The sequence below is a fragment of the Mustelus asterias genome (genome assembly GCF_964213995.1).
Source record: "Mustelus asterias chromosome 26 unlocalized genomic scaffold, sMusAst1.hap1.1 SUPER_26_unloc_15, whole genome shotgun sequence".
In the NCBI taxonomy this organism is placed as follows: Eukaryota; Metazoa; Chordata; class Chondrichthyes; order Carcharhiniformes; family Triakidae; genus Mustelus; species Mustelus asterias.
Window position 1 is genome coordinate 235714 of NW_027590082.1, and position 19318 is coordinate 255031.

The window sequence follows — 19318 nt, forward strand, 5'->3', positions numbered from 1 at the left end:
AACCAGAGTACCTGACGGAAACATGCACACATGGGGGGGGATCATGCAAGCTCCACACAGGCAGTCACCCGAGGCCAGAATTAAACAAAGGTCCCTGACGTTGTGAGGCAGCAATGCTAACCACTGTGCCATCTTCAATTTTCCTCTGAAACTCCTGCCCAATGCCTTAAATCTATGCCCCTGGTTATTGTCTCCTAAAACAAAGGGGAAAGGCTTATTTCTATAATTTGATACAACTCCACATGATCGTTCCCCCAGCCTTCCCTGTCTGAAAAAAATAACAGGAGCATTGACATACAGATGGATCTGTGCGTACTTGTCCACTGATCCCTGAAAGTGGATAACATAGTCAACAATGCATGCAGCATGCTTGCTTCATTGGCCAGGGAATCGAGTATAAAAGTTGGCAAGTTATATTACAGCTGTATTAAACATTAGTTAGGCCCAATATGGAATATTGCGTGCAGTTCTGATCGCCAGACAACCAGAAGGATGTGGCTGCTTTGGAGAAGGTGCAAAGAAGGTTTACAAGGATGTTGCCTGGTCTGGTTAAGGTATGAAGAGAAGTTGAATAAACTCGGATTGTTTTCACTGGAAAGACGGAGGCTGAGGGGCGACCTGATAGAGGCAGATATATGGTTGATAGTTGGAGTCTTTTCCCCAGGGTGGAAAGATCAAGTGTAAGACAGGACAGTTTGAAGGCAAGAGGGGGAAAGTTTAGAGGAGACGTGCGGGGAAAGTTCTCACATAGAGAGTGGTGGGTGCCTCGAATGCGCAGCCAGTGAAGTTGACGGAAGCAGGCACGTTCCCAATATTCAAGGTTTATTTTGATAGAAACATGAACGGGAGATGAACAGAGGAATAGAAACTGCGTATGAGCAATAAGTACTGGGTCTGAATAAGAATGAGGAGTCGCCGCAGGCTTGGTGGGCCAAAGGGCCTGTTACTGTGCTGCATGGCTCTTTGTTCTTCTTTGTACATGAATGTTAAAATCACCCGTGATTATTGCAGTTTGTTTTTACAAGACCCCATTAATATTCCTGTGTCCTGTGTCGAAGATTCTGAATATTGTTAGGAGCCTATAAATGATTCCCACAAGTGATCTTTTAACTTTGTTAAATCTTATCTCTACCCAAACTGATTCTGCATCTTGATCATTTGAATCAAGTTCACCTCTCGCGACTGTACTGACATCTGTTACTAACAGCGAGACTCCACCACCATGTCCTGTCCTCCATTTACTGTCATCCACTCACTCTCTCCCTTTTCACAAATCAATGGATGCCGTGTCCCGGGAGAGCCGTGCACATCTGAGGAGGAGGAGAGAACCTCAGAGGGTGAACCATAACATTATTCCCCCAAACTCTCAACATAAGGATTTGTGGGACTGACATCCCATTGCTCAGAGATCAGAGAGAGAAGCAACAGGAGTCAGAGTAAAAGCAGTTTTCCTTATTCATAACTGACGCCAATAGTAATGGGCAGTGTTTTTTATACAAATACCAGTGGTGAAATTATATTGTTGAATATTCAGTTATTATAAACACAATCTCTCACAGTCTGCTACTTACTCCAGTTTCTGTATTTTACAGTCCGGATTCCTCAGAGCCACAGACAGCAGTTTCACTCCGGAATCTCCCAGTTTATTTTCATCCAGATTCAGATCGATCAGTGAGCGGTTTGTACTGAGAGAAGAGGCCAGGTCCTCGGCACAAGAATCAGTGAGATTGTTACCATGGAGACTGGAGATCAGAGAGAGAAAAATAACAGAAATCAGGGTAAATCCAGTGTTTGTAAGAATAAGATCATTAACAATAATAATGTACAGCGCGGGACATTCGAGAAACACAACTTCAGTTGATGCAGAAGGCAAAATTTTATTGATGCTGTAAATCTGAAATATGAATAAAATATGCTGGAAACTCTCATCAGGTCAGGCAATATCTGTGAAGATAGAAACAGATTTAGTTTCAGTTCAATTAGCTAAAATTAAAACTTGGGAGTAGCGGTGAATTAAATTGTTTTAAGTGGCAGGGAGCTGGGGATGGGCGGGTGACAAGGAAAGAACAAAATGGAAGTGCTGGAGTGATTAAATGACAAAAAGGATGATGGTGAAAGGGAAGAGCACAGGATTCCCATGTCCTTACCCTGAGTCACAGGGAGGGACATGGGATGGTCAGTGGCTCAGGAATGGAGTGTGTGGTGGGGTTGAAAATGATGAGAGAGAAGCCTTTCTCACACTGCCAGTGGTTCGGGTCTGGAATTACAGTGGGGAAGTGTGGTGGAGGTCGGCTGAATCCAAGCAGTCGAAAAGGAATTAGATGATTATTTGAATATAAAGAATGAGCTAGGATACGAGAAAAACGCTGGAGAATGACTCAAATTCCTAATGCTAATTTGGTGAGCTGGTGCAGACACGATGGGCCAAATGGCCTCATTGTGCACCGTAAGAATTCTGTGAAGACAATGGTTGGAAATGTATCGATATTTCAACTGGAAGTTGGTGATGTTGCCGTGTGGACAGTGTTAGTAGCCATAGTCCTCAATAAAATGTTAATATTGATAGGCAAAGGGATCTGGGTGTACAGGTCCACAGATCACTGAAAGTGGCAATGCAGGTGGAGAAGGTAGTCAAGAAGGCATACGGCATGCTTGCCTTCATCGGCCGGGGCATTGAGTTAAAAAGTTGGCAAATCATGTTGCAGCTTTATAGAACCTTCGTTCAGCCGCACTGAGAATATAGTGTTCAATTCTGGTCACCACACTACCAGAAGGATGTGGAGGCTTTGGAGAGGGTACAGAAAAGATTTACCAGGATGTTGCCTGGTATGGAGGGCATTAGCTATGAGGAGAGGTTGGAGAAACTTGGTTTGTTCTCACTGGAGCGACGGAGGTTGAGGGGAGACCTGATATATGTCTACAAGATTATGAGAGGCATGGACAGAGTGGATAGTCGGAAGCTTTTTCACAGGGTGGAAGAGTCAATTACGAGGGGGCATAGGTTTAAGGTGCGAGGGGCAAGGTTTAAAGGAGATGTACAAGGCAGATTTTTTACACAGAGTCGTGGGCGCCTGGAACTCGTTGCCGGGGGAGGTAGTAGAAGCGGATATGGTGGTGACGTTTAAGGGGCGTCTTAACAAGTACATGAATAGGATGGGAATAGAGGGATATGGTCCCCGGAAGGGGAGGGGGTATTAGTTAAGTCGGGCAGCATGGTCGGTGCAGTCTTGGAGGGCCGAAGGGCCTGTTCCTGTCCTGTAATTTTCTTTGCATTTCTCTCCAATAGAGAGAGACAATTTGTTACATGTTACAATTTGCTTCCGGGATACAACTTAATAAACGTGCGGCAATGGGAGGCGATGGGATTCCATGAACCCCACAGCCGGTAAGAGGACCAAACCCTCAAATTTAGCATCATCCTACATCACACTCTAAACACCAAACCAAATGAACGAACCAACTCCACATATAACCAAACAGGCACATTAATATCTGACATGTTAGGGGAATCCGTCCACTCAGGCAGCACAGGCAGAATCACTGAATTGTTACAGAGCAGGAGGAGGCCATTTGGCCCATTGTGTGTGCACTGACTCTCCGAATGAGCAACTCATTCCGTGTCATCCCCCTACCTTCCCCCAAAACCCTGTGCATTCCAGAGCTTAACCACTGGCTGTAGGGGAAGACACCATTCAGGCAAAGCTGGCACCAGATTTAAAGGCAGCCAGCAGCACTTTTAAAGGCTCTGATGGGAGCAGTGAGGGAGCCCTGGTTAATGAACAAAGGGCTGAAATGGCAGAAGGCAGATTAAACCCAATTCGCTGACACTTCCCTGGAAATTATCAAGGCTATTTCGGTTTGGAGGGAGGTTCTGTTCCCTCAGGAGTGGAGGAGGAGTCCTGTAACATCAACCCAAGCAAGTCTGGATAGAAACTGCCGAGGGCCAGAGCAGGCAGCACGTGGCTGCAGTGAGGCAAAAGGATCAATAACCTGATACAGGCCGATATGTGAATAAGGATGAAAGAGAAATTGTGGAAAGAACATCTCCACCCAGACACTGGCAATGTCCAGACAGCAGCATCAATCTTCAGGAACATGTCAGCCTCTCTGTGAAGGGTTCCGGTCAGTCAGAGATGACTGCTACACTGCCGACACTGAGTGACCATCCTGGTGGTCCCATGATGGGCAGTCTGGCAGCATCATAGGCTTGTGTGTGTCTTTGATGGGTGAGTATCAATGGAAATTTTTGTGCTTGTAGAAGAGGGCACACAGCGTCAGAGAAGGGCCAAGAGTGACAGTGTCTGGATTGAGTCATCCTTCTGTCAATGAAAGATGGAGTGCTGGAGCTGGGAGACCTGGAGGCTGGGTGGGCAATCGCTGATGGTGAGATGGGTTGTGGATCCAGAGAGAGTGAGTGAGTGAATGGATGGGCACAGAAGAGACTCTGCTGCTGAGTCCATAACTTGGAGCTTGTGTGTTCATCATTGGTCACATGGAGCTCTGGGTTAGGAACAGTCAGAAGTTTAACAGCATCAGGTTAAAGTCCAACAGGTTTATTTGGTAGCAAATGCCACTAGCTTTCGGAGCGCTGCCCCTTCGTCAGGTGGAGTGTAGAAATGCTCACAAACAGTGCATACAGAGACACAAACTCAATTTACAGAATAATGATTGGAATGCAGTCTTTACAGATAATCAAGTCTTAAAGGTACAAACAGTGTGAATGGAGGAAGCATTAAGCACAGGTTAAAGAGATGTGTATTGTCTCCAGACAGGACAGCCAGTGAGATTTTGCAAGCCCAGACAAGCTGTGGGAGTTACAGATAGTGTGACATGAACCCAAGATCCCGGTTGAGGCCGTCCTCATGTGTGCGGAACTTGGCTATAAGAACATAAGAAATAGCAGCAGGAGTGGACCATCTCGCCCCTCGAGCCTGCCCCGCCATTCAATAAGATCATGGCTGGTCTGATAGTGGTTTAGTTCCACTTACCCGCCCGCTCTCCATAACCCTTAATTCCCTTATTGATCAGAAATCTATCTACCTGTGACTTAAACATATTTAACGAGGTCGCCTCCACTGCTTCAATGGGCAGAGAATTCCAGAGATTCACTACCCTCCAAGAGAAGAGGTTCCTCCTCAACTCTGTCCTAAACTGACTCCCCCTTATTTTGAGGCTGTGTCCTCTAGTTCTTGTTTCCTTTCTAAGTGGAAAGAATCTCTCTGCCCCTACCCTGTCCAGCCCCTTCATTATCTTATATGTCTCTATAAGATCTCCCCTCAGCCTTCTAAACTCCAACAAGTACAGGCCCAATCTACTCAATTCTCATCATAAGCCAACCCCCTCATCTCCGGTATCAACCTGGTGAACCTTCTCTGTACTCCCTCCAAGGCCAATACATCCTTCCGCAAATAAGGGGACCAAAATTGCACACAGTACTCCAGTTGCGGCCTCACCAGTACCTTGTACAATTGCAGCAAGACCTCCCTGCTTTTATACTCCATCCCCCTCGCGATAAAGGCCAACATTCCATTTGCCTTCTTGATCACCTGCTGCACCTGCAAACTGAGTTTGTGCGATTCATGCACAAGGTTCTGTTCTCTCAGTTTCTGCTCAGCGGCTCTGCACTGTCGTGTCTTGTGAAGGCCGCCTTGGAGAGCACTTAAGCGAATATCAGAGGCCAAATATCCGTGACCGCTGAAGTGCTCCCCAACAGGAAGAGAACAGTCTTGTGATTGTTGAGCGGTGTTCAGTCATCCGTTGTCGTAGTGTCTGCACGGTTTCCCCAGTGTACCATGCCTCGGGACAAAGGGGAAACTTTAAACTAGGACTTTAACCTGGTGTTGTTAAACTTCTTACTGTGTTTAGCCCAGTCCAACGCCGGCATCTCCACATTAGGAACAGTCTCCAGGACATGCTGAAATGTGCATTACCCTCTAACATTCTTCACTCTCTCACACAAAACAACAGCTGCGGTGAGCGGGAGATGGGCGTGCAGCTGTGAAGATGAGGAGGGTACGTCAGAGAATGAACTGTCATATTATTCCCCATGACCTCCACCAGAGCAGATACTGTCTCACACGAGGAGCAAAGCGGTTACAATCTGGCAGCACAGGAGAGCACACACAAACCCGAGCAGCTGATGGAGGCAGGAATAGCTGAGTTCACTCACACTCTCGAGGGGACAGGTCATTGTCAGCTTCAGGGAGATGAAATGTGACTGGAGTCTTTAACAATGCAGCAGATACTGGAGCTGCAGCGTAAGGTATTTTAACATCCGGTGGAGTTTCCAAAGGCTGTGTGTATCCATACACAAAGGATGGAGGAGTCAATCCAGGCCAGCAGTGTTACCATATCTCAGGTATGAGCACAAATAGCATCCTCCACAGAGAGATTGGTGACCTTCATGGAGAGTCACATCCAGCCTATCACCCACAGGAAATACACATGAACCTGCATGTTCTCACCACCTCCATGAGCTCGGTGGAACACGGGCTGCAGGAGGGGTGGGAAAATGTGGCTGGAGTCACTGTCAGGACTTTCCAGCTGAGCAGGGAGTGTCCAGTTTGCCCTGAATGGATAGAGGAGCGGCTCCCTGCAGCATTTGGGAGCTCCTTTTAGGATGCTCCTGGTGTGGGCAGTGGGTCCTCTTCTGATCCGACTGTGACACCAGCACCCCACGAAGCTATGATGACAGAGACAACTCCAGCATCTGTGCAAAGGACCCGCAGTTGGCCGGATTCTTCCAGGACTCAGGAAATCCGAGGTCAAAGGCCACGGTCATCGAAATTCTCAAAGGAGAGGGGAAAGATGCTGCCTGCAGCTCAGCGGAAAGTGCGGGGATGGGGGTGGTTGTCATGGTGGGGTTGATCCTTGGGTTTCACAGGGTTATACTTTGTTGTTACTGGTCACTTTGTTATAAAACCTTAGAACCCCTACAGTGCAGAAAGAGGCCATTCGGCCCATCGAGTCTGCACCGACAACAATCCCACCCAGGCCCTATCCCCATGTATGTATTTTCAGTAAATTCAGAGATGGAGCACCACTAAAAACAATCCCTCACCATATTACTGGGTCTTTAACAGTTCACTGGGAATGGGAGATGGGAAATACAGCACTGAATGAGGTCAATACAATTCCAATGCCTTTGTTTCATGTAGTGACGGCTCCAGGCAAATTATAAAACATTCACAGAAACAGCAACAGTGCTGGAGATGGTGAAGATTTATTACACTGAATGGTTGTGTGAGTTAAGGTTCATGGAAAACATGCCTGTATCACTGAATCTCCGTCCTCCCTGACACATATCCCATGTCCCTGGCCTGTGGTCTATGGGGTTCCTCATCATGAAGCATCTGGTCAACATTGTATTGCATCATACTTTGGTCAAAGCTTCTCCACTCTAACTCCAGGTTGCATGGAACACAGCACAACACCAGGACATTTGAGACCCTCACTGAGTATATTGAATAGTTCCACCAGATCTATCTTTAGAATTCCTCTGGCCTGTGCAATGGTCACACAATTTGTCCTGTCACAGCTGTTTTTTCTCTCTTCTGTGACTGTGTTTGGGTTACACACAGGCACAATTACCCACCCCTACAGTGGGTAGCGCTTGTCTTTATTAATTCTTTCATGGGATGATGGTATCACTGGCAATGCAAACACTTGCAGCCCATCCCCAATTGCCCTTGAGAAGGAGGTGGTGAGCCATCTTCTTAAATTCTGCAGACCATCTGGTACAACACCACGAGGAAGGGACATCCGGGATTATGATCCCGCATCAGTGGTGGAAAAGCAATATATTCCAAGTCAGAATGGTGTGTGGTTTGGAAAGAAATCTGAAGCTGGTTGATGTTCCATCCTTCTGATCTCCTTGCCCATCTCGGTGATGGAGAGTGCCTGTTTGGATGATGCTGTCTCAGAAACCTTGGTGAGCTGCTACATTCCACCTTGTATGTGGTAAAATACTGCCACTGTGCGTCAGTGGTAGAGACAGTCAATGTTTAGTTTGGTGAATGGCCAGCTGATCCAGTAGGCTCCTTTTCCATGGATGAGCTTCTTCAGTGTTTTTGAAGCTGCAGTCAATCCAGCAAGATGAGCGGATTCCATCACACTGCTGACTTGTGCCTTGGAGATGGTGGGAGAAATTTGGGAGACAGGAGGCGAGTTCCTCATCTCCGAATTCCCAGACTGTGATCTACCCTTGGAGCCATAGTGTTTACAGTTCAGTGTCTGTTCAATGGTCCCAGTGCGCCCCCACCACTCAGGATGTTGATGGTCGAGGATTCAGCGATGGTGCTGCCATTCAATGTAAAGGGAATATGGTTAGATTCCCGTCTGTTGGAGATGGTCCTTGCCTGGCATTTGTGTAGTGAAACATTACTTGCCATTTATCAGGTTAAGCCTGAACGCTCTTCAGACCTTAAGACGCCAGCTCTGTCGAAGAGTCATCCAGACTCGAAGGGTTAGCTGTTCTCTCTCCACAGAAGCCGTCAGACATGCTGAGCCTTTCCAGCATTTTCTGTTTTGTTCAGGTCTTGCTGTTTATGGACATGGACTGCTTCAGTCTCTGAGGAATTGTGAACAGTACTGAGCATTGTGCAATCATTCGTGAGCATCCTCATTTCTGACATTATAATGGAAGGCAGGACATTGATAAAGCAATTGAAGGTGGTTGGGATTTGGACATCACCCTGAGGAATTCCTGCAGTGACGTTCATGAGGCACTGGAAGGATGACATTTTTCTGATGATCAAGAGCAGACTGATGGAGCAGCAATTCATCAGATTGGATTTGCCCTGTTTTTTTCCACATTGTCCAGTAGATCCAGTGTTGTCGCTGTACTGGAACAGCTTGGCTAGGGGATTGGCTAGTTATGGAGCACAATTCTTCAGTGCAATTGCTGGGGTACTGCCAGGCTGACAGATTTTGCAGTATGCAGTGCCTTCAGTCATTTCTTTACCTCACATGCAGTGAATCAAATTGTCATCTGTAATGTTGGGGACCTCAGGAGGAGGCTGAGATTAATCATTCTACTCAGCACTTCTGGCTGAAGATGCGCTGATGCTCTGGGTTCCCTCATCAGTAATGATGGAATTCTTGTGGCATGTTTATAGAATCATAGAATTCCCACAGTGTAGAAGGAGGCCCTTTGGCCCATCGAGTCTTCACCAATTCTTTGAAAGAATATCATATCCAGGCCCTATCTCTGTAACTCCACATATATGGCTCACTAATCCCCGTAACCTACACACCCTGAGACACCAAGGGACAACTTAGTATAGCCAATCAACTGAACCTGCACATCTTTGGACTGTGGGAGAAAATTGGAGTACCCAGAGGAAACCCACACAGACACTGGGAGAATGTGCAAACTCTACACATAAAGTCACCCAAGGCCGGAATTGAACCCTGGTCCCTGGCGCTGTGAGGCAGCAGTGCTGACCACTGTGCCACCTTGTCGCCTAATGTAACCGGCATGTCCAACATTTTGTGGCATGTCTAACACTATTTATGACTGGATATGGCAAGACAGCAGATCTCTGATTTGATCCATTGGTTTTGGTGTGATTGAGCTCGGTCTATCATATGCTGCGTCCGCTCTGTGGTCTGGTGGCCGTGTGCTGGAGCTTCATATCTCATCTTCAGATAAACCCAAGTCTCATTTGGTAGTATATGCAAAGAAAATTAGTCGTAGTAACACAGTACTGGTTGCTGGGGAAAGCCACTGTCAGCTTCCTATAAATGAAAAGGTACAGTTCACCTCTCCTGCCTGTTTCCTGTCACTCAGATAACTTCATATCCAGGCTGCCTTTGCCTCTTGTATTTCATGGTCTCCAACTTTGCTCCCAAGCTTATTTTGTGTCTACTAATAGCGGATAGTGTTTTTAATAACACTAATACTGAGAGCAATGGTATATTTAGTATCATTATTTGTGTTCTTAAAAACAATGTCCATTATTAATAGGGACATCATTCACACTATTCTGCACTGTGATTATTGCCATTGCCAGCTGAGCTGTGCCTTGAACTGCTGGGCTGTAAGCTCTGGAATTCTCTTCATAACCCTCCCCACCTCCATCTCTGCATTCTCTTTTCAGATGTTCCTTAAGCTCCGTTTAACAGAAATTTGAGTGGATCCCTCGGCATAAAACTCATCAGAATTCAATGTAGTTTGTAATCTGCCTTACCGATATACTGCAGTTTTCTATGTTTAATCAAATTGAGAAGCCGACAGACATAAACATCTATAATCTGAATGACAAATTAAACTAAATTGAACATGTGACCAGCCATATCTGGTAATTCTATAAACATTTAATTGTTTTGTCCATCTTTTTTATTCTCATGAATGGATTTGAGAATAATCATAAATGATTAGTTAAATCTTTCACTCCTGAATCTCGCAGTTTATTGTAACTCAGGTTCAGACACATCACTGACTGGTTTGTACTGAGAGCAGAGGTGAGAATATCTGAGGCTGTTACTCTCCAAATTGGAGATCATAGAGAGAAAGATTTCAGGAATCAGAGTAAATCCGTGGTGTTTAACACGAATACTGACAGGAATGACATGGAATGGTTATTAATGACACGATTATTGACACTGATAATAATTTACAGTGTCAGACCATCCACTGATTATTAACACAATCTCACACAGTTTGATACTTACTCCAGTTTCTGTATTTTACATTCTGGATTCCTCAGAGCCGTAGACAATAGTTTCACTCCTGAATCTCCCACTTTATTGAGACCCAGACTAAATGGAGAAAGTGAGAAACACATTAAATTCAGATTAATGTTCAGCAGGAAAAATAGCTGGATCTATTTTTGTGTCAGAAACTTAGCATGAGTGGTGAACTGATTCAAGTTACGATATTATATCTCATCCAAGTTGATCTTTCTCTGCACCCCAGCTGTGACTGTGACACTGCATTCTGGACTCTTTCCTTGCCTTCCCTATGTACGGTATGCTTTGGTACTAATAAATGTGACAACAAAAAATCAAATATCAAATCCTTTCTGTTGAATGGAAAAGGCAATAGTCAGCATTGAAACAATTGAACAATTAACTCCCACTGGTTTGCCGACTGGGGGAAACCACTTTTACACCTCTCAAAATGTATATTTTGTTTAATTGTCCATGGGATATGGGTGTCGCTGGCTAGACCAGCATTTATTTCCCACTGCTAATGGCTCCTAGAGGAGGTTATGACCACATCCTGTGAACAAGCAAGTCATTTTTAAATATGTCCCACATTCTGGTCTCATTTCCAGATCATCAGAACTACCCTCCTGAATCTCACTGACCCTGCTAAGTTTCCAAAAATTCAAATCTTAGAATCTCTACAGCACAGAAAGAGGCCATGTGGCCCATCGAGTCTGCACCGACCACAATCCCACCCAGGCCCTACCCCCATATCCCTGCATATTTTACCCACTAATCCCTCTAACCTATGCATCCCAGGACACCAAGGGCAATTTTAGCTTGGCCAATCAACCTAACCCGCACGTCTTTGGACTGTGGGAGGAAACCGGAGCACCCGGAGGAAACCCACGCAGACACGAGGAGAATGTGCAAACTCCACACAGACAATGACCCAAGCCGGGAATCGAACCCAGGTCCCTGGAGCTGTGAAGCAGCAGTGCTAACCACTGTGCTACAGTGCCGCCAGCAGAAAAATAATTTCTGCTGCTACATAAATCCAGGATTTAATGAGAATTGTACATTTTACTGAGAGTTAAATGATAAAGCTGTGAGAGTGGATCCCTCGGGATTCCCTGTGCTTCTTAACTACTGACATTATAACATCTGCATAATATCTCAGGGCGAGTTAAAGTTTGAAACTGTGCTAACTGTTGCTTTAAGGTCCATCCCCTAGATTTGATACAACCAGGAAAGATTATTCTCCCATTAGAAAGCTGAAATGTTTCTGTTTAATTAGTTTATAGGGGAGGGGTGTCTCCCGCTACATTCCACAGTAAACAGGCTCCACATTTTCTGCAGGTATGGCTAGCGTTCTGTCTCCGGGAATTACCGGGAGTTCCCTCTTCCCGGTAGATCCTCACATAGGAAAAGGATTATCCGAAAATCCTGTTTCATATCACTGACAGTTTGACTGGAGATTTTCCAGCAGCAGGTTTCCTCATTCAGGAAATTCAGGTTTCCTCGGCTCAGATGTAATCTCTGCAGTCCTGCCACATTTAGTTGTGAATGATAGTGGATGATGAAACAACAGAAGGAGGAGACTCCACAAATATCACATCCTCATGATGGAGGAGACTCGCACATCAGTGCAAAAGATATGGCTCAAATATTAGTAACTAACTTCAGTGGCTGAACCATCCAGAGGGCCACAACATCACAGATATCAGCTCATTCCATTCACTCCACATGATGTCAAGAAATACCTAAAGATAATGGATACTGCAAAGACGACAGATCTTGACAATATTCCAGTAACTGTACTGAAGATTACTGCTCCAGAAGTTGCTCTGTTCCTCGCCAAGCTGTTCCAGTAGAGCTACAACACTGATGTTTACCCAAAATAGTGGGAAATTGTCCAGATATGGCCGCAAACAAAAAGGAGAGAACAAATCCAATCTGTCCATTTACCACCCCATCAGTCTACTCTCGATCATCAGCACAGTAATGGAAGGCTAACAAGACTAACAAGTGACACTTAATTAGCAATGACCTGCTATCTGACTTGAAGCTTGTGCTTACTCAGGGACACTCAGCCCCCTACCTCATTACAGCCTTGGTGCAAACACGGAAAACAGAGCTGAACTCAGGATGAGAGGGGAAGAGTGTCTGCCTTTGACATCAAGGCACCATATGGCTACATGTAGCAAAAAGGAGCCAGAGGAAAACTGAAGTCAATAGAAATGAGAAATGGGCAGCACGGTAGCATAGTGGTTAGCACTGCTGCTTCACAGCTCCAGGGACCTGGGTTCGATTCCCGGCTCGGGTCACTGTCTGTGCGGAGTTTGCACATTCTCCTCGTGTCTGCGTGGGTTTCCTCCGGGTACTCCGGTTTCCTCCCACAGTCCAAAGATGTGCGGGTTAGTTTGATTGGCTATGCTAAAAAAATTGCCCCTTCGTGTCCCGAGATGCGTAGATTAGAGGGATTAGTGGGTAAATATGTAAGGATATGGAGTTGGGCCTGGGTGGGATTGTGGTCAGTGCAGACTCGATGGGCCGAGTGGCCTCTTTCTGCACTGTAGGGTTCCTATGATTTCTTTCTATGAAAACTATCTGCCAAATAGAGTAATAGAAGGACAAGGGCAGCAGATGGATGGAAACATCATCGCCTGGAAGTTCCCTTCCAAGATACACACCATCCTGGCTTGGAAATATAGCATCGTTCCTTCACAGTGACTGGGTCAAAATCCTGGAACTCTCTTTATCACAGCACTGTGGGTGCACCTACACCACAGGAGTCCCTAAATGCAATGACAGATATATAATTGTGAGCATAGTTGCTTTCCAAGCAGTTGATACAGGTTTAATTCCCAGCTATCTCAGTTTATTGGAGTGGGTGAAGAGAGGGTCATCTCATCTCCAGGAAATCACAGCAGGAATTTCTCAGGGGAGTGCCCTCGGCCCAACCATCTTCAGCTGCTTCATCAATTACACTTCCTCCATCATCAGGTCAGAAGTGGAGATGTTTGCTGACGTCTGCACAACGTTCAGCACCATTCTCAACTCCGCAAGATAGTGATGCAGGACATGTCCATATTTAGCAAGGCTTGAACAAGGGAAGGGCTGAGAAGTCCCAGGCGATGACTATTTCCACCAAGAGAGAATACAGTCATTTCCCTTCACATTCAATGGGATTAACATACCCATGAATCCCCAACTGTCAACACCTTGGGTGTTACCATTGATCAGAAACAGATTAGCCAGATCAATACTGTGGCTGTAAGAGAAGGTTAAAGGCCAGGATTTCTGCACAGAGTAACTCACCTCCTGACTTCCCAAAACATTTCCACCATCGACAAGACACGTCAGGAATTTGATTGAATACCATCCACTTGTCTGCATGAGCGCAGCTCAAGATTCAGGAAGCTCGCCACCATCCAGGATAACTCTGCTTGTTGACTGGTTCTCTACCCATCACCTTCAACATTCATTCCATCCACTACAGAGGTACAGAGCTGGCAGTGTGTACCATCTACAAGATGCAGTGCAACAACTCCCAATGGCTCGTTACACAGCACCTTCCAATCTTGTGATTTCTATCCCGAGAAGGACAAGCAGATAAATGGAAACATCTCCACCTGGAATTTCCCTTCAAGATACACATCATCCTGACTTGGAAAGATATCGCTGTTCCTTCACAGTGACTGGGTCAAAGTCCTGGGATTCTCTTTTTCACAGCACAGTGGGTGCACCTACACCACAGGAGTCCCTAAATGCAATGATGGTGATATAATAGCGAGCATAGTTGCTTTCCAAGCAGTTGATACAGGTTTAATTCCCAGCTATCTCAGTTTGTTGGAGTGGATGAAGAGAAGGCCAGGAGGTAGTAACCACAACCGAAAAGAGTGGGTCAATCCAATTTAGTCAAGTCTGCAGCTCCAGCCTGGAGCAGTAGTGTTAAACTTAGCTGAGGGTCGGAGGGTCAGTTGATCATTCAGCTACTCTGAGCCGGCCCTCGCTGAGTTCAAAAGGGAAATGGTAAATCTAATAGCGACACAGAGGAAACTAAATTCATTGGTTGGTTAAAAAAATGGCGTTTTCGACTGGCTTTATGTTGCTGTGAATTGGAGGAAGCAACAGAAAGGGTCAGTGATGGTTCTGCTGTTGATGTGGTGTACATGGATATTCAAAAAGCATCTGATGCAGTGACACAACAGACTTGTGGCATAAGCTCATAAAATAAATGGGAAAGTAGCAACGTGGATACAAAATTGGATGAACAAAGAGTAATGGATATTTTTAAGGCTGGAGGATGTCGGTAATGGAGAACCCTAGCGGTTGGTATTGGGATGCTTGCTTTTCCCTGATATAGATGAATGATCTGGGTGTTTGGGCGGCACGGTAGCACAGTGGTTAGCACTGCTGCTTCACAGCTCCAGGGACCTGGGTTCGATTCCCGGCTTGGGTCACTGTGTGGAGTTTGCACATTCTCCTCGTGTCTGCGTGGATTTCCTCCAGGTGCTCCGGTTTCCTCCCAGTCTAAAGATGTGCAGGTTAGGTTGATTGGCCATGCTAAAATTGCTCGTTAGTGTCCGGAGATGTGTAGGTTTGAGGGATTAGAGGGTAAAATATGTAGGGATATGGGGGTAGGGCCTGAGGTGGGATTGTGGTCGGTGCAGACTCGATGGGCCGAATGGCCTCTTCCTGCACTGTAGGGTTTCTATGGTTTGCTGTCTCGAGGAAAATTTCAAAGTTTGAGGCATTGTAAACTGTGAGAAGAGCTTGGGACTGATAAATAGACCATGGTGGAGTGTACAGACAGGTGGCAGATTAAGTTCAATGCAGAGACGGGTGAGGTGATACTTTCAGGAAACATGCACATGAGGAAGCAATATAAAATAATCGGTAGAATTGTTAACGGATTGCAGGATCAGAGGGACTGAACACATATGTGCATCGATCATTACCGTTGGCAGGGCAAGTGTAGGTAGCAATTAATAAAGAATACAGCATCTTGGGCTTACTGTTATATAATAATTTGTGTTTGTGGGCATTATACAGTAATTCATGAGTTTAAGTTTAATTTGTGTTTCTGTGCTTGTGAGCTCAGAAAGGGCCAAAACTTTAATTTCACTTCATGTTAAACAAAGCTACCCGCCTGCGGGTTTTTGGTTTCAATTTAAACTGTCCCTACATTTTAATTTAAGGTTTACGACGTTGTAAGAGTTATGGAGGTTTAAAAGAATGGTTGCTTCTATTCAGAGGCCCACAATGAATGATAGAAGCTCTGAGTTTCAGTTACAACCAGTTAATCCAAGAAGCAAGACGGAGTTCACAGAGGCTGCCAGTAGAGGCAGCGCAACGCAGGCATTCAGAAAGCAACCCGAACTGATGATGTCACCAGTGACCACGTGACTGATAAAGGGACATTGTCCCAATATAACACACACCGACTGTAATACATAACAGAGGTAGAGCGCAGTAAAATAATCCTGATCATATTTAAACACAAACTGTAAGCTGCACCGAACAAGAGAAACTAATTTCTGTATAGCATCATACAGAATCAGATGGTTACTGTTGGGAGAGGGAATGATCCTTTTTCAGATTTTGGAGGGAGGCCTTTACAGCAATAATCATTTAAAATTCATCTCAATAATGTTTTTATTCATTCAAGGAACGTGGGCATCGCTGGTTATGCCAACATTTATTGCCCACGCCTATTCCACGAGAATCTGCCTTCTTGAAATGATGTAGTTTTATCAGAGAATCTAGATCTATTCCAGGTTCAGACGGAGGCCAATCGGCCCATCATATCTGCATCTGCTCTCAAATAAGCATTATTACTTTGTGCCATTCTCCCACACTTTGTGACCATTGGACATTGTTTCTCTCTTGACGTCCTCGAACGAACATGCCTCTGTTTTATTAGAACAAAGGAAATGGCTTCTCAACAATGAAAATATCCGCTATGAGACCAAACAGTTACCTCAACTCCTGACACTTGTGCAGAATGGGTCCCAGCCGCTGGAACCCTTCACACAGAATGTCGCATCCCCATAGATCGAGGTGTTTTATTGTATCACAGTGTCCAATGACATGAGACAGGACCGCACAGTCAATCGGGGTCAGTCGCAATCCGCTAAATGAAAGTGTTTTCTCAGATCCCACTGTGTTCTGAGCCAGTGCTCTATTCTGAGACTCAAACAGGTAGTGGAATGTGTTCAGGAGCTTCCTCCTCCCAGTTTTAGTCTCTGCGTCTCTAATCTGCCCTTCAACCTTCTCCTTCACCCAGTCAATCACTCGGCAGGTTGTTTGATGAAGAAATGGACCCAGAAACTCCACCAGGGGTCGAGCTGACTGTGGGGAGGACAGACCAGCAACAAAACGGAGAAATATCTCAAATCGCCCATCTTCCTTGCTGTGGGCTTCACTGAGGAGTTTCCCGATCTCCCCGGGATCTGGAGTCAGGAATTGTGTGAGTGCAGCTGCAAACTCTTGGATGGTGAGGTGTGGGAATGTGTAAACCACACTCTGGGCAGAATCATCTTTCTCCAAAAGTTCCATCAGGAACCCAGACAGGAACTGGGAAGGTTGTAGATTGTACTCAATCAAATCTCCATTTCTAAACACAATCTTCTTCTTGGAGACTCCTGTGAAGGCCATCTCACCAAGCTTCAGTAACACATCACGGGGGTTTTCAATCTCTCGGCCATGGTTTTTCAGAATGTTGTAAATATAGTAGGAATATAGTTGGGTGATAGTCTTGGGAACTTGCTGCCGTTTCCTGTCTCTTTGTGTAAAGAAGGGACCCAGTGACAGACCGAGGATCCAGCAGTAGGAAGGGTTGTAACACATGGTGTACAGGATCTCGTTCTCCTCCACGTGTTTGAAAAGAGCTGCTGCCACCGTCTGATCTTCAAAAAACTTGTTGAAATATTCCTTCCGTTCATCACCAACAAATCCCAGGATTTCAGCCCGGACACTGATGTCAGCCTTTTCCAATAAATGTAATGCAATGGGGCGGCTGGTCACTAGCACTGAACATCCTGGGAGCAGCTTGTGCTGTATTAAACTGTACACAATGTCAGACACTTCACACCAGCATTCGGGATCTGTGCACATGTACTGAGGTTCTGTATTTCTCCGATTGTCAGCAAAATCAATCCTGTCCTTGAATTCATCCAAACCATCGAATATAAACAGCAATCCTTCTGGGTTCTTCCAGAGCTCTCCCAGAATATTCCCAAAGTAGGGATATTGATCCAATATCAGATTCTTCAGGTTTATTCTACAGTTAATAGTGTTCATTTCCCGGAATTTAAAATTGAAAACAAACTGAAAGTGTGGGTATATTTTCCCAGTGGCCCAGTCATAAACAATCTTTTGTACCATTGTTGTTTTTCCAATTCCCGGCACTCCGCTCACTGCTGCTGAATTCCCAGATATGGATTTTCTCTGGGAAAAGCTGCTCTGAAACAATTGATCAGTTCGGATTTTTTCCAGTTCTCTCCGGAGATGTTCCTCTCTCCATTCTTCATGGTCTCGGCCTCTTGCCAGCAGTTCATGTTCGACAAGTGTCCGATCTCGAACAGTAGAAATAACCGTGAGCTCAGCGTATCGATCAGCCAGCTGGAAAATCTTAACCTTCTCCTTTATGAGGATAGTGTTCACTCTCAGTGTTTCAGTTTGTACCCGGAGTGTCTCCTTGTGTTTCTGTTGGAGATCTTCAATTAGAACAGAGAGAAAATGTTAGTTGCATTAAGACCCTGTCTTTGCTGATTTGAGAGATTTATTTTACAGTGTCAGTCAAGGTTTGAGTAGGATATAAAATTTATTTATTGAAAACCTCATTTGACAATGATTAATTTCCACTTAAAGTTTCAGGTCGTCACTTACTTCCAATATTTCCATCACATGTTGGGGGCGATTCTCCCGAAAAGGAATCGCGGTGTCGAATTTGTGTAAAAACTGGAGTAAATCATGCTGGACTTTTCAGCAGGAGTTTCAAAATGAATCTCCCACAATCTCTGCAGAGCAGATTGCACGAGCGTGAATCAGGTTGAAAATCAGTGGGTGGGGCCTATTCCGGCTGGAGGGGCCGGCAGCATTGCACTGAGCGGCCACTGTGCGTGCGATGATCTGTCAGTGCAGAGATCGGCGCATGCGTAGTGGCCCCACAATGCCGGCGGCCAACACTTCTCCCCCTCCTACACAGTCCCAAAGCCCCCTCCCCCCCACCCCAACGGACTGACCCCGCCGTAATCTTGACACTCCCCCCAGAAGGCCGATCCCCTCTACCCACCCTGATGGCCAGCCCCAATCGCTGTCCTCCCTCCCTCCGTCACTCAGCCCGAATGCAGAGTGGAAGCGGGACTCCCCACACCCACTGCTCACCCCCACAGGCCTGATCCCCATTAGGTCCTGTACTCTTGGCACTGCTCAATGCCCAGTAGGCAGTGCCAAGGTGTCCTGGACATTAGCACTTTGCCCCTTTGGAAGTTCCAGGGGCCCAGGCTGGCAATGCCCAGGGTACCCCAGCCACCTCCAACCTCCTGGCTGCCTCGATGACATCCCCTTCACTCCAGCGGGGTCTGGTCGCCAGCTCCCTGCAAATGGGAAGTTGTACAAAACCCCGTTGGAGTGAACCACTCCTGACGTGAGGGGGTGG

At 45.9% G+C, this 19318-nt stretch overlaps 2 protein-coding genes across 8 annotated transcripts in view; one reads left to right on the forward strand and one right to left on the reverse strand.

The window, feature by feature from the left end:
- Positions 1–19318, forward strand: part of LOC144482103 (NACHT, LRR and PYD domains-containing protein 3-like) — a 252719-nt gene that overhangs the window by 101733 nt on the left and 131668 nt on the right. The gene's annotated exons all lie outside the window — the stretch shown is intronic.
- The window catches only part of LOC144482101 (NACHT, LRR and PYD domains-containing protein 3-like), a 76224-nt gene that overhangs the window by 14828 nt on the left and 42078 nt on the right, over positions 1–19318 (reverse strand). For 6 of the 7 annotated variants that reach the window (XR_013495856.1, XM_078201333.1, XM_078201335.1 and 3 more), the window contains exons 7-9: positions 16637–18374; positions 10675–10761; positions 1572–1742 (exon numbers count right to left, since the gene is read on the reverse strand). Coding sequence is in view for 6 of the 7 variants with exons in the window: in XM_078201333.1 (XP_078057459.1) it covers positions 1572–1742; positions 10675–10761; positions 16637–18374 (1996 nt within the window). In the remaining variant the exon portion in view is untranslated. Of the gene's footprint in view, positions 1–682; positions 1743–10674; positions 10762–16636; positions 18375–19318 lie in introns of those variants that run through there. The other variant, XM_078201338.1, reaches the window with a different exon arrangement.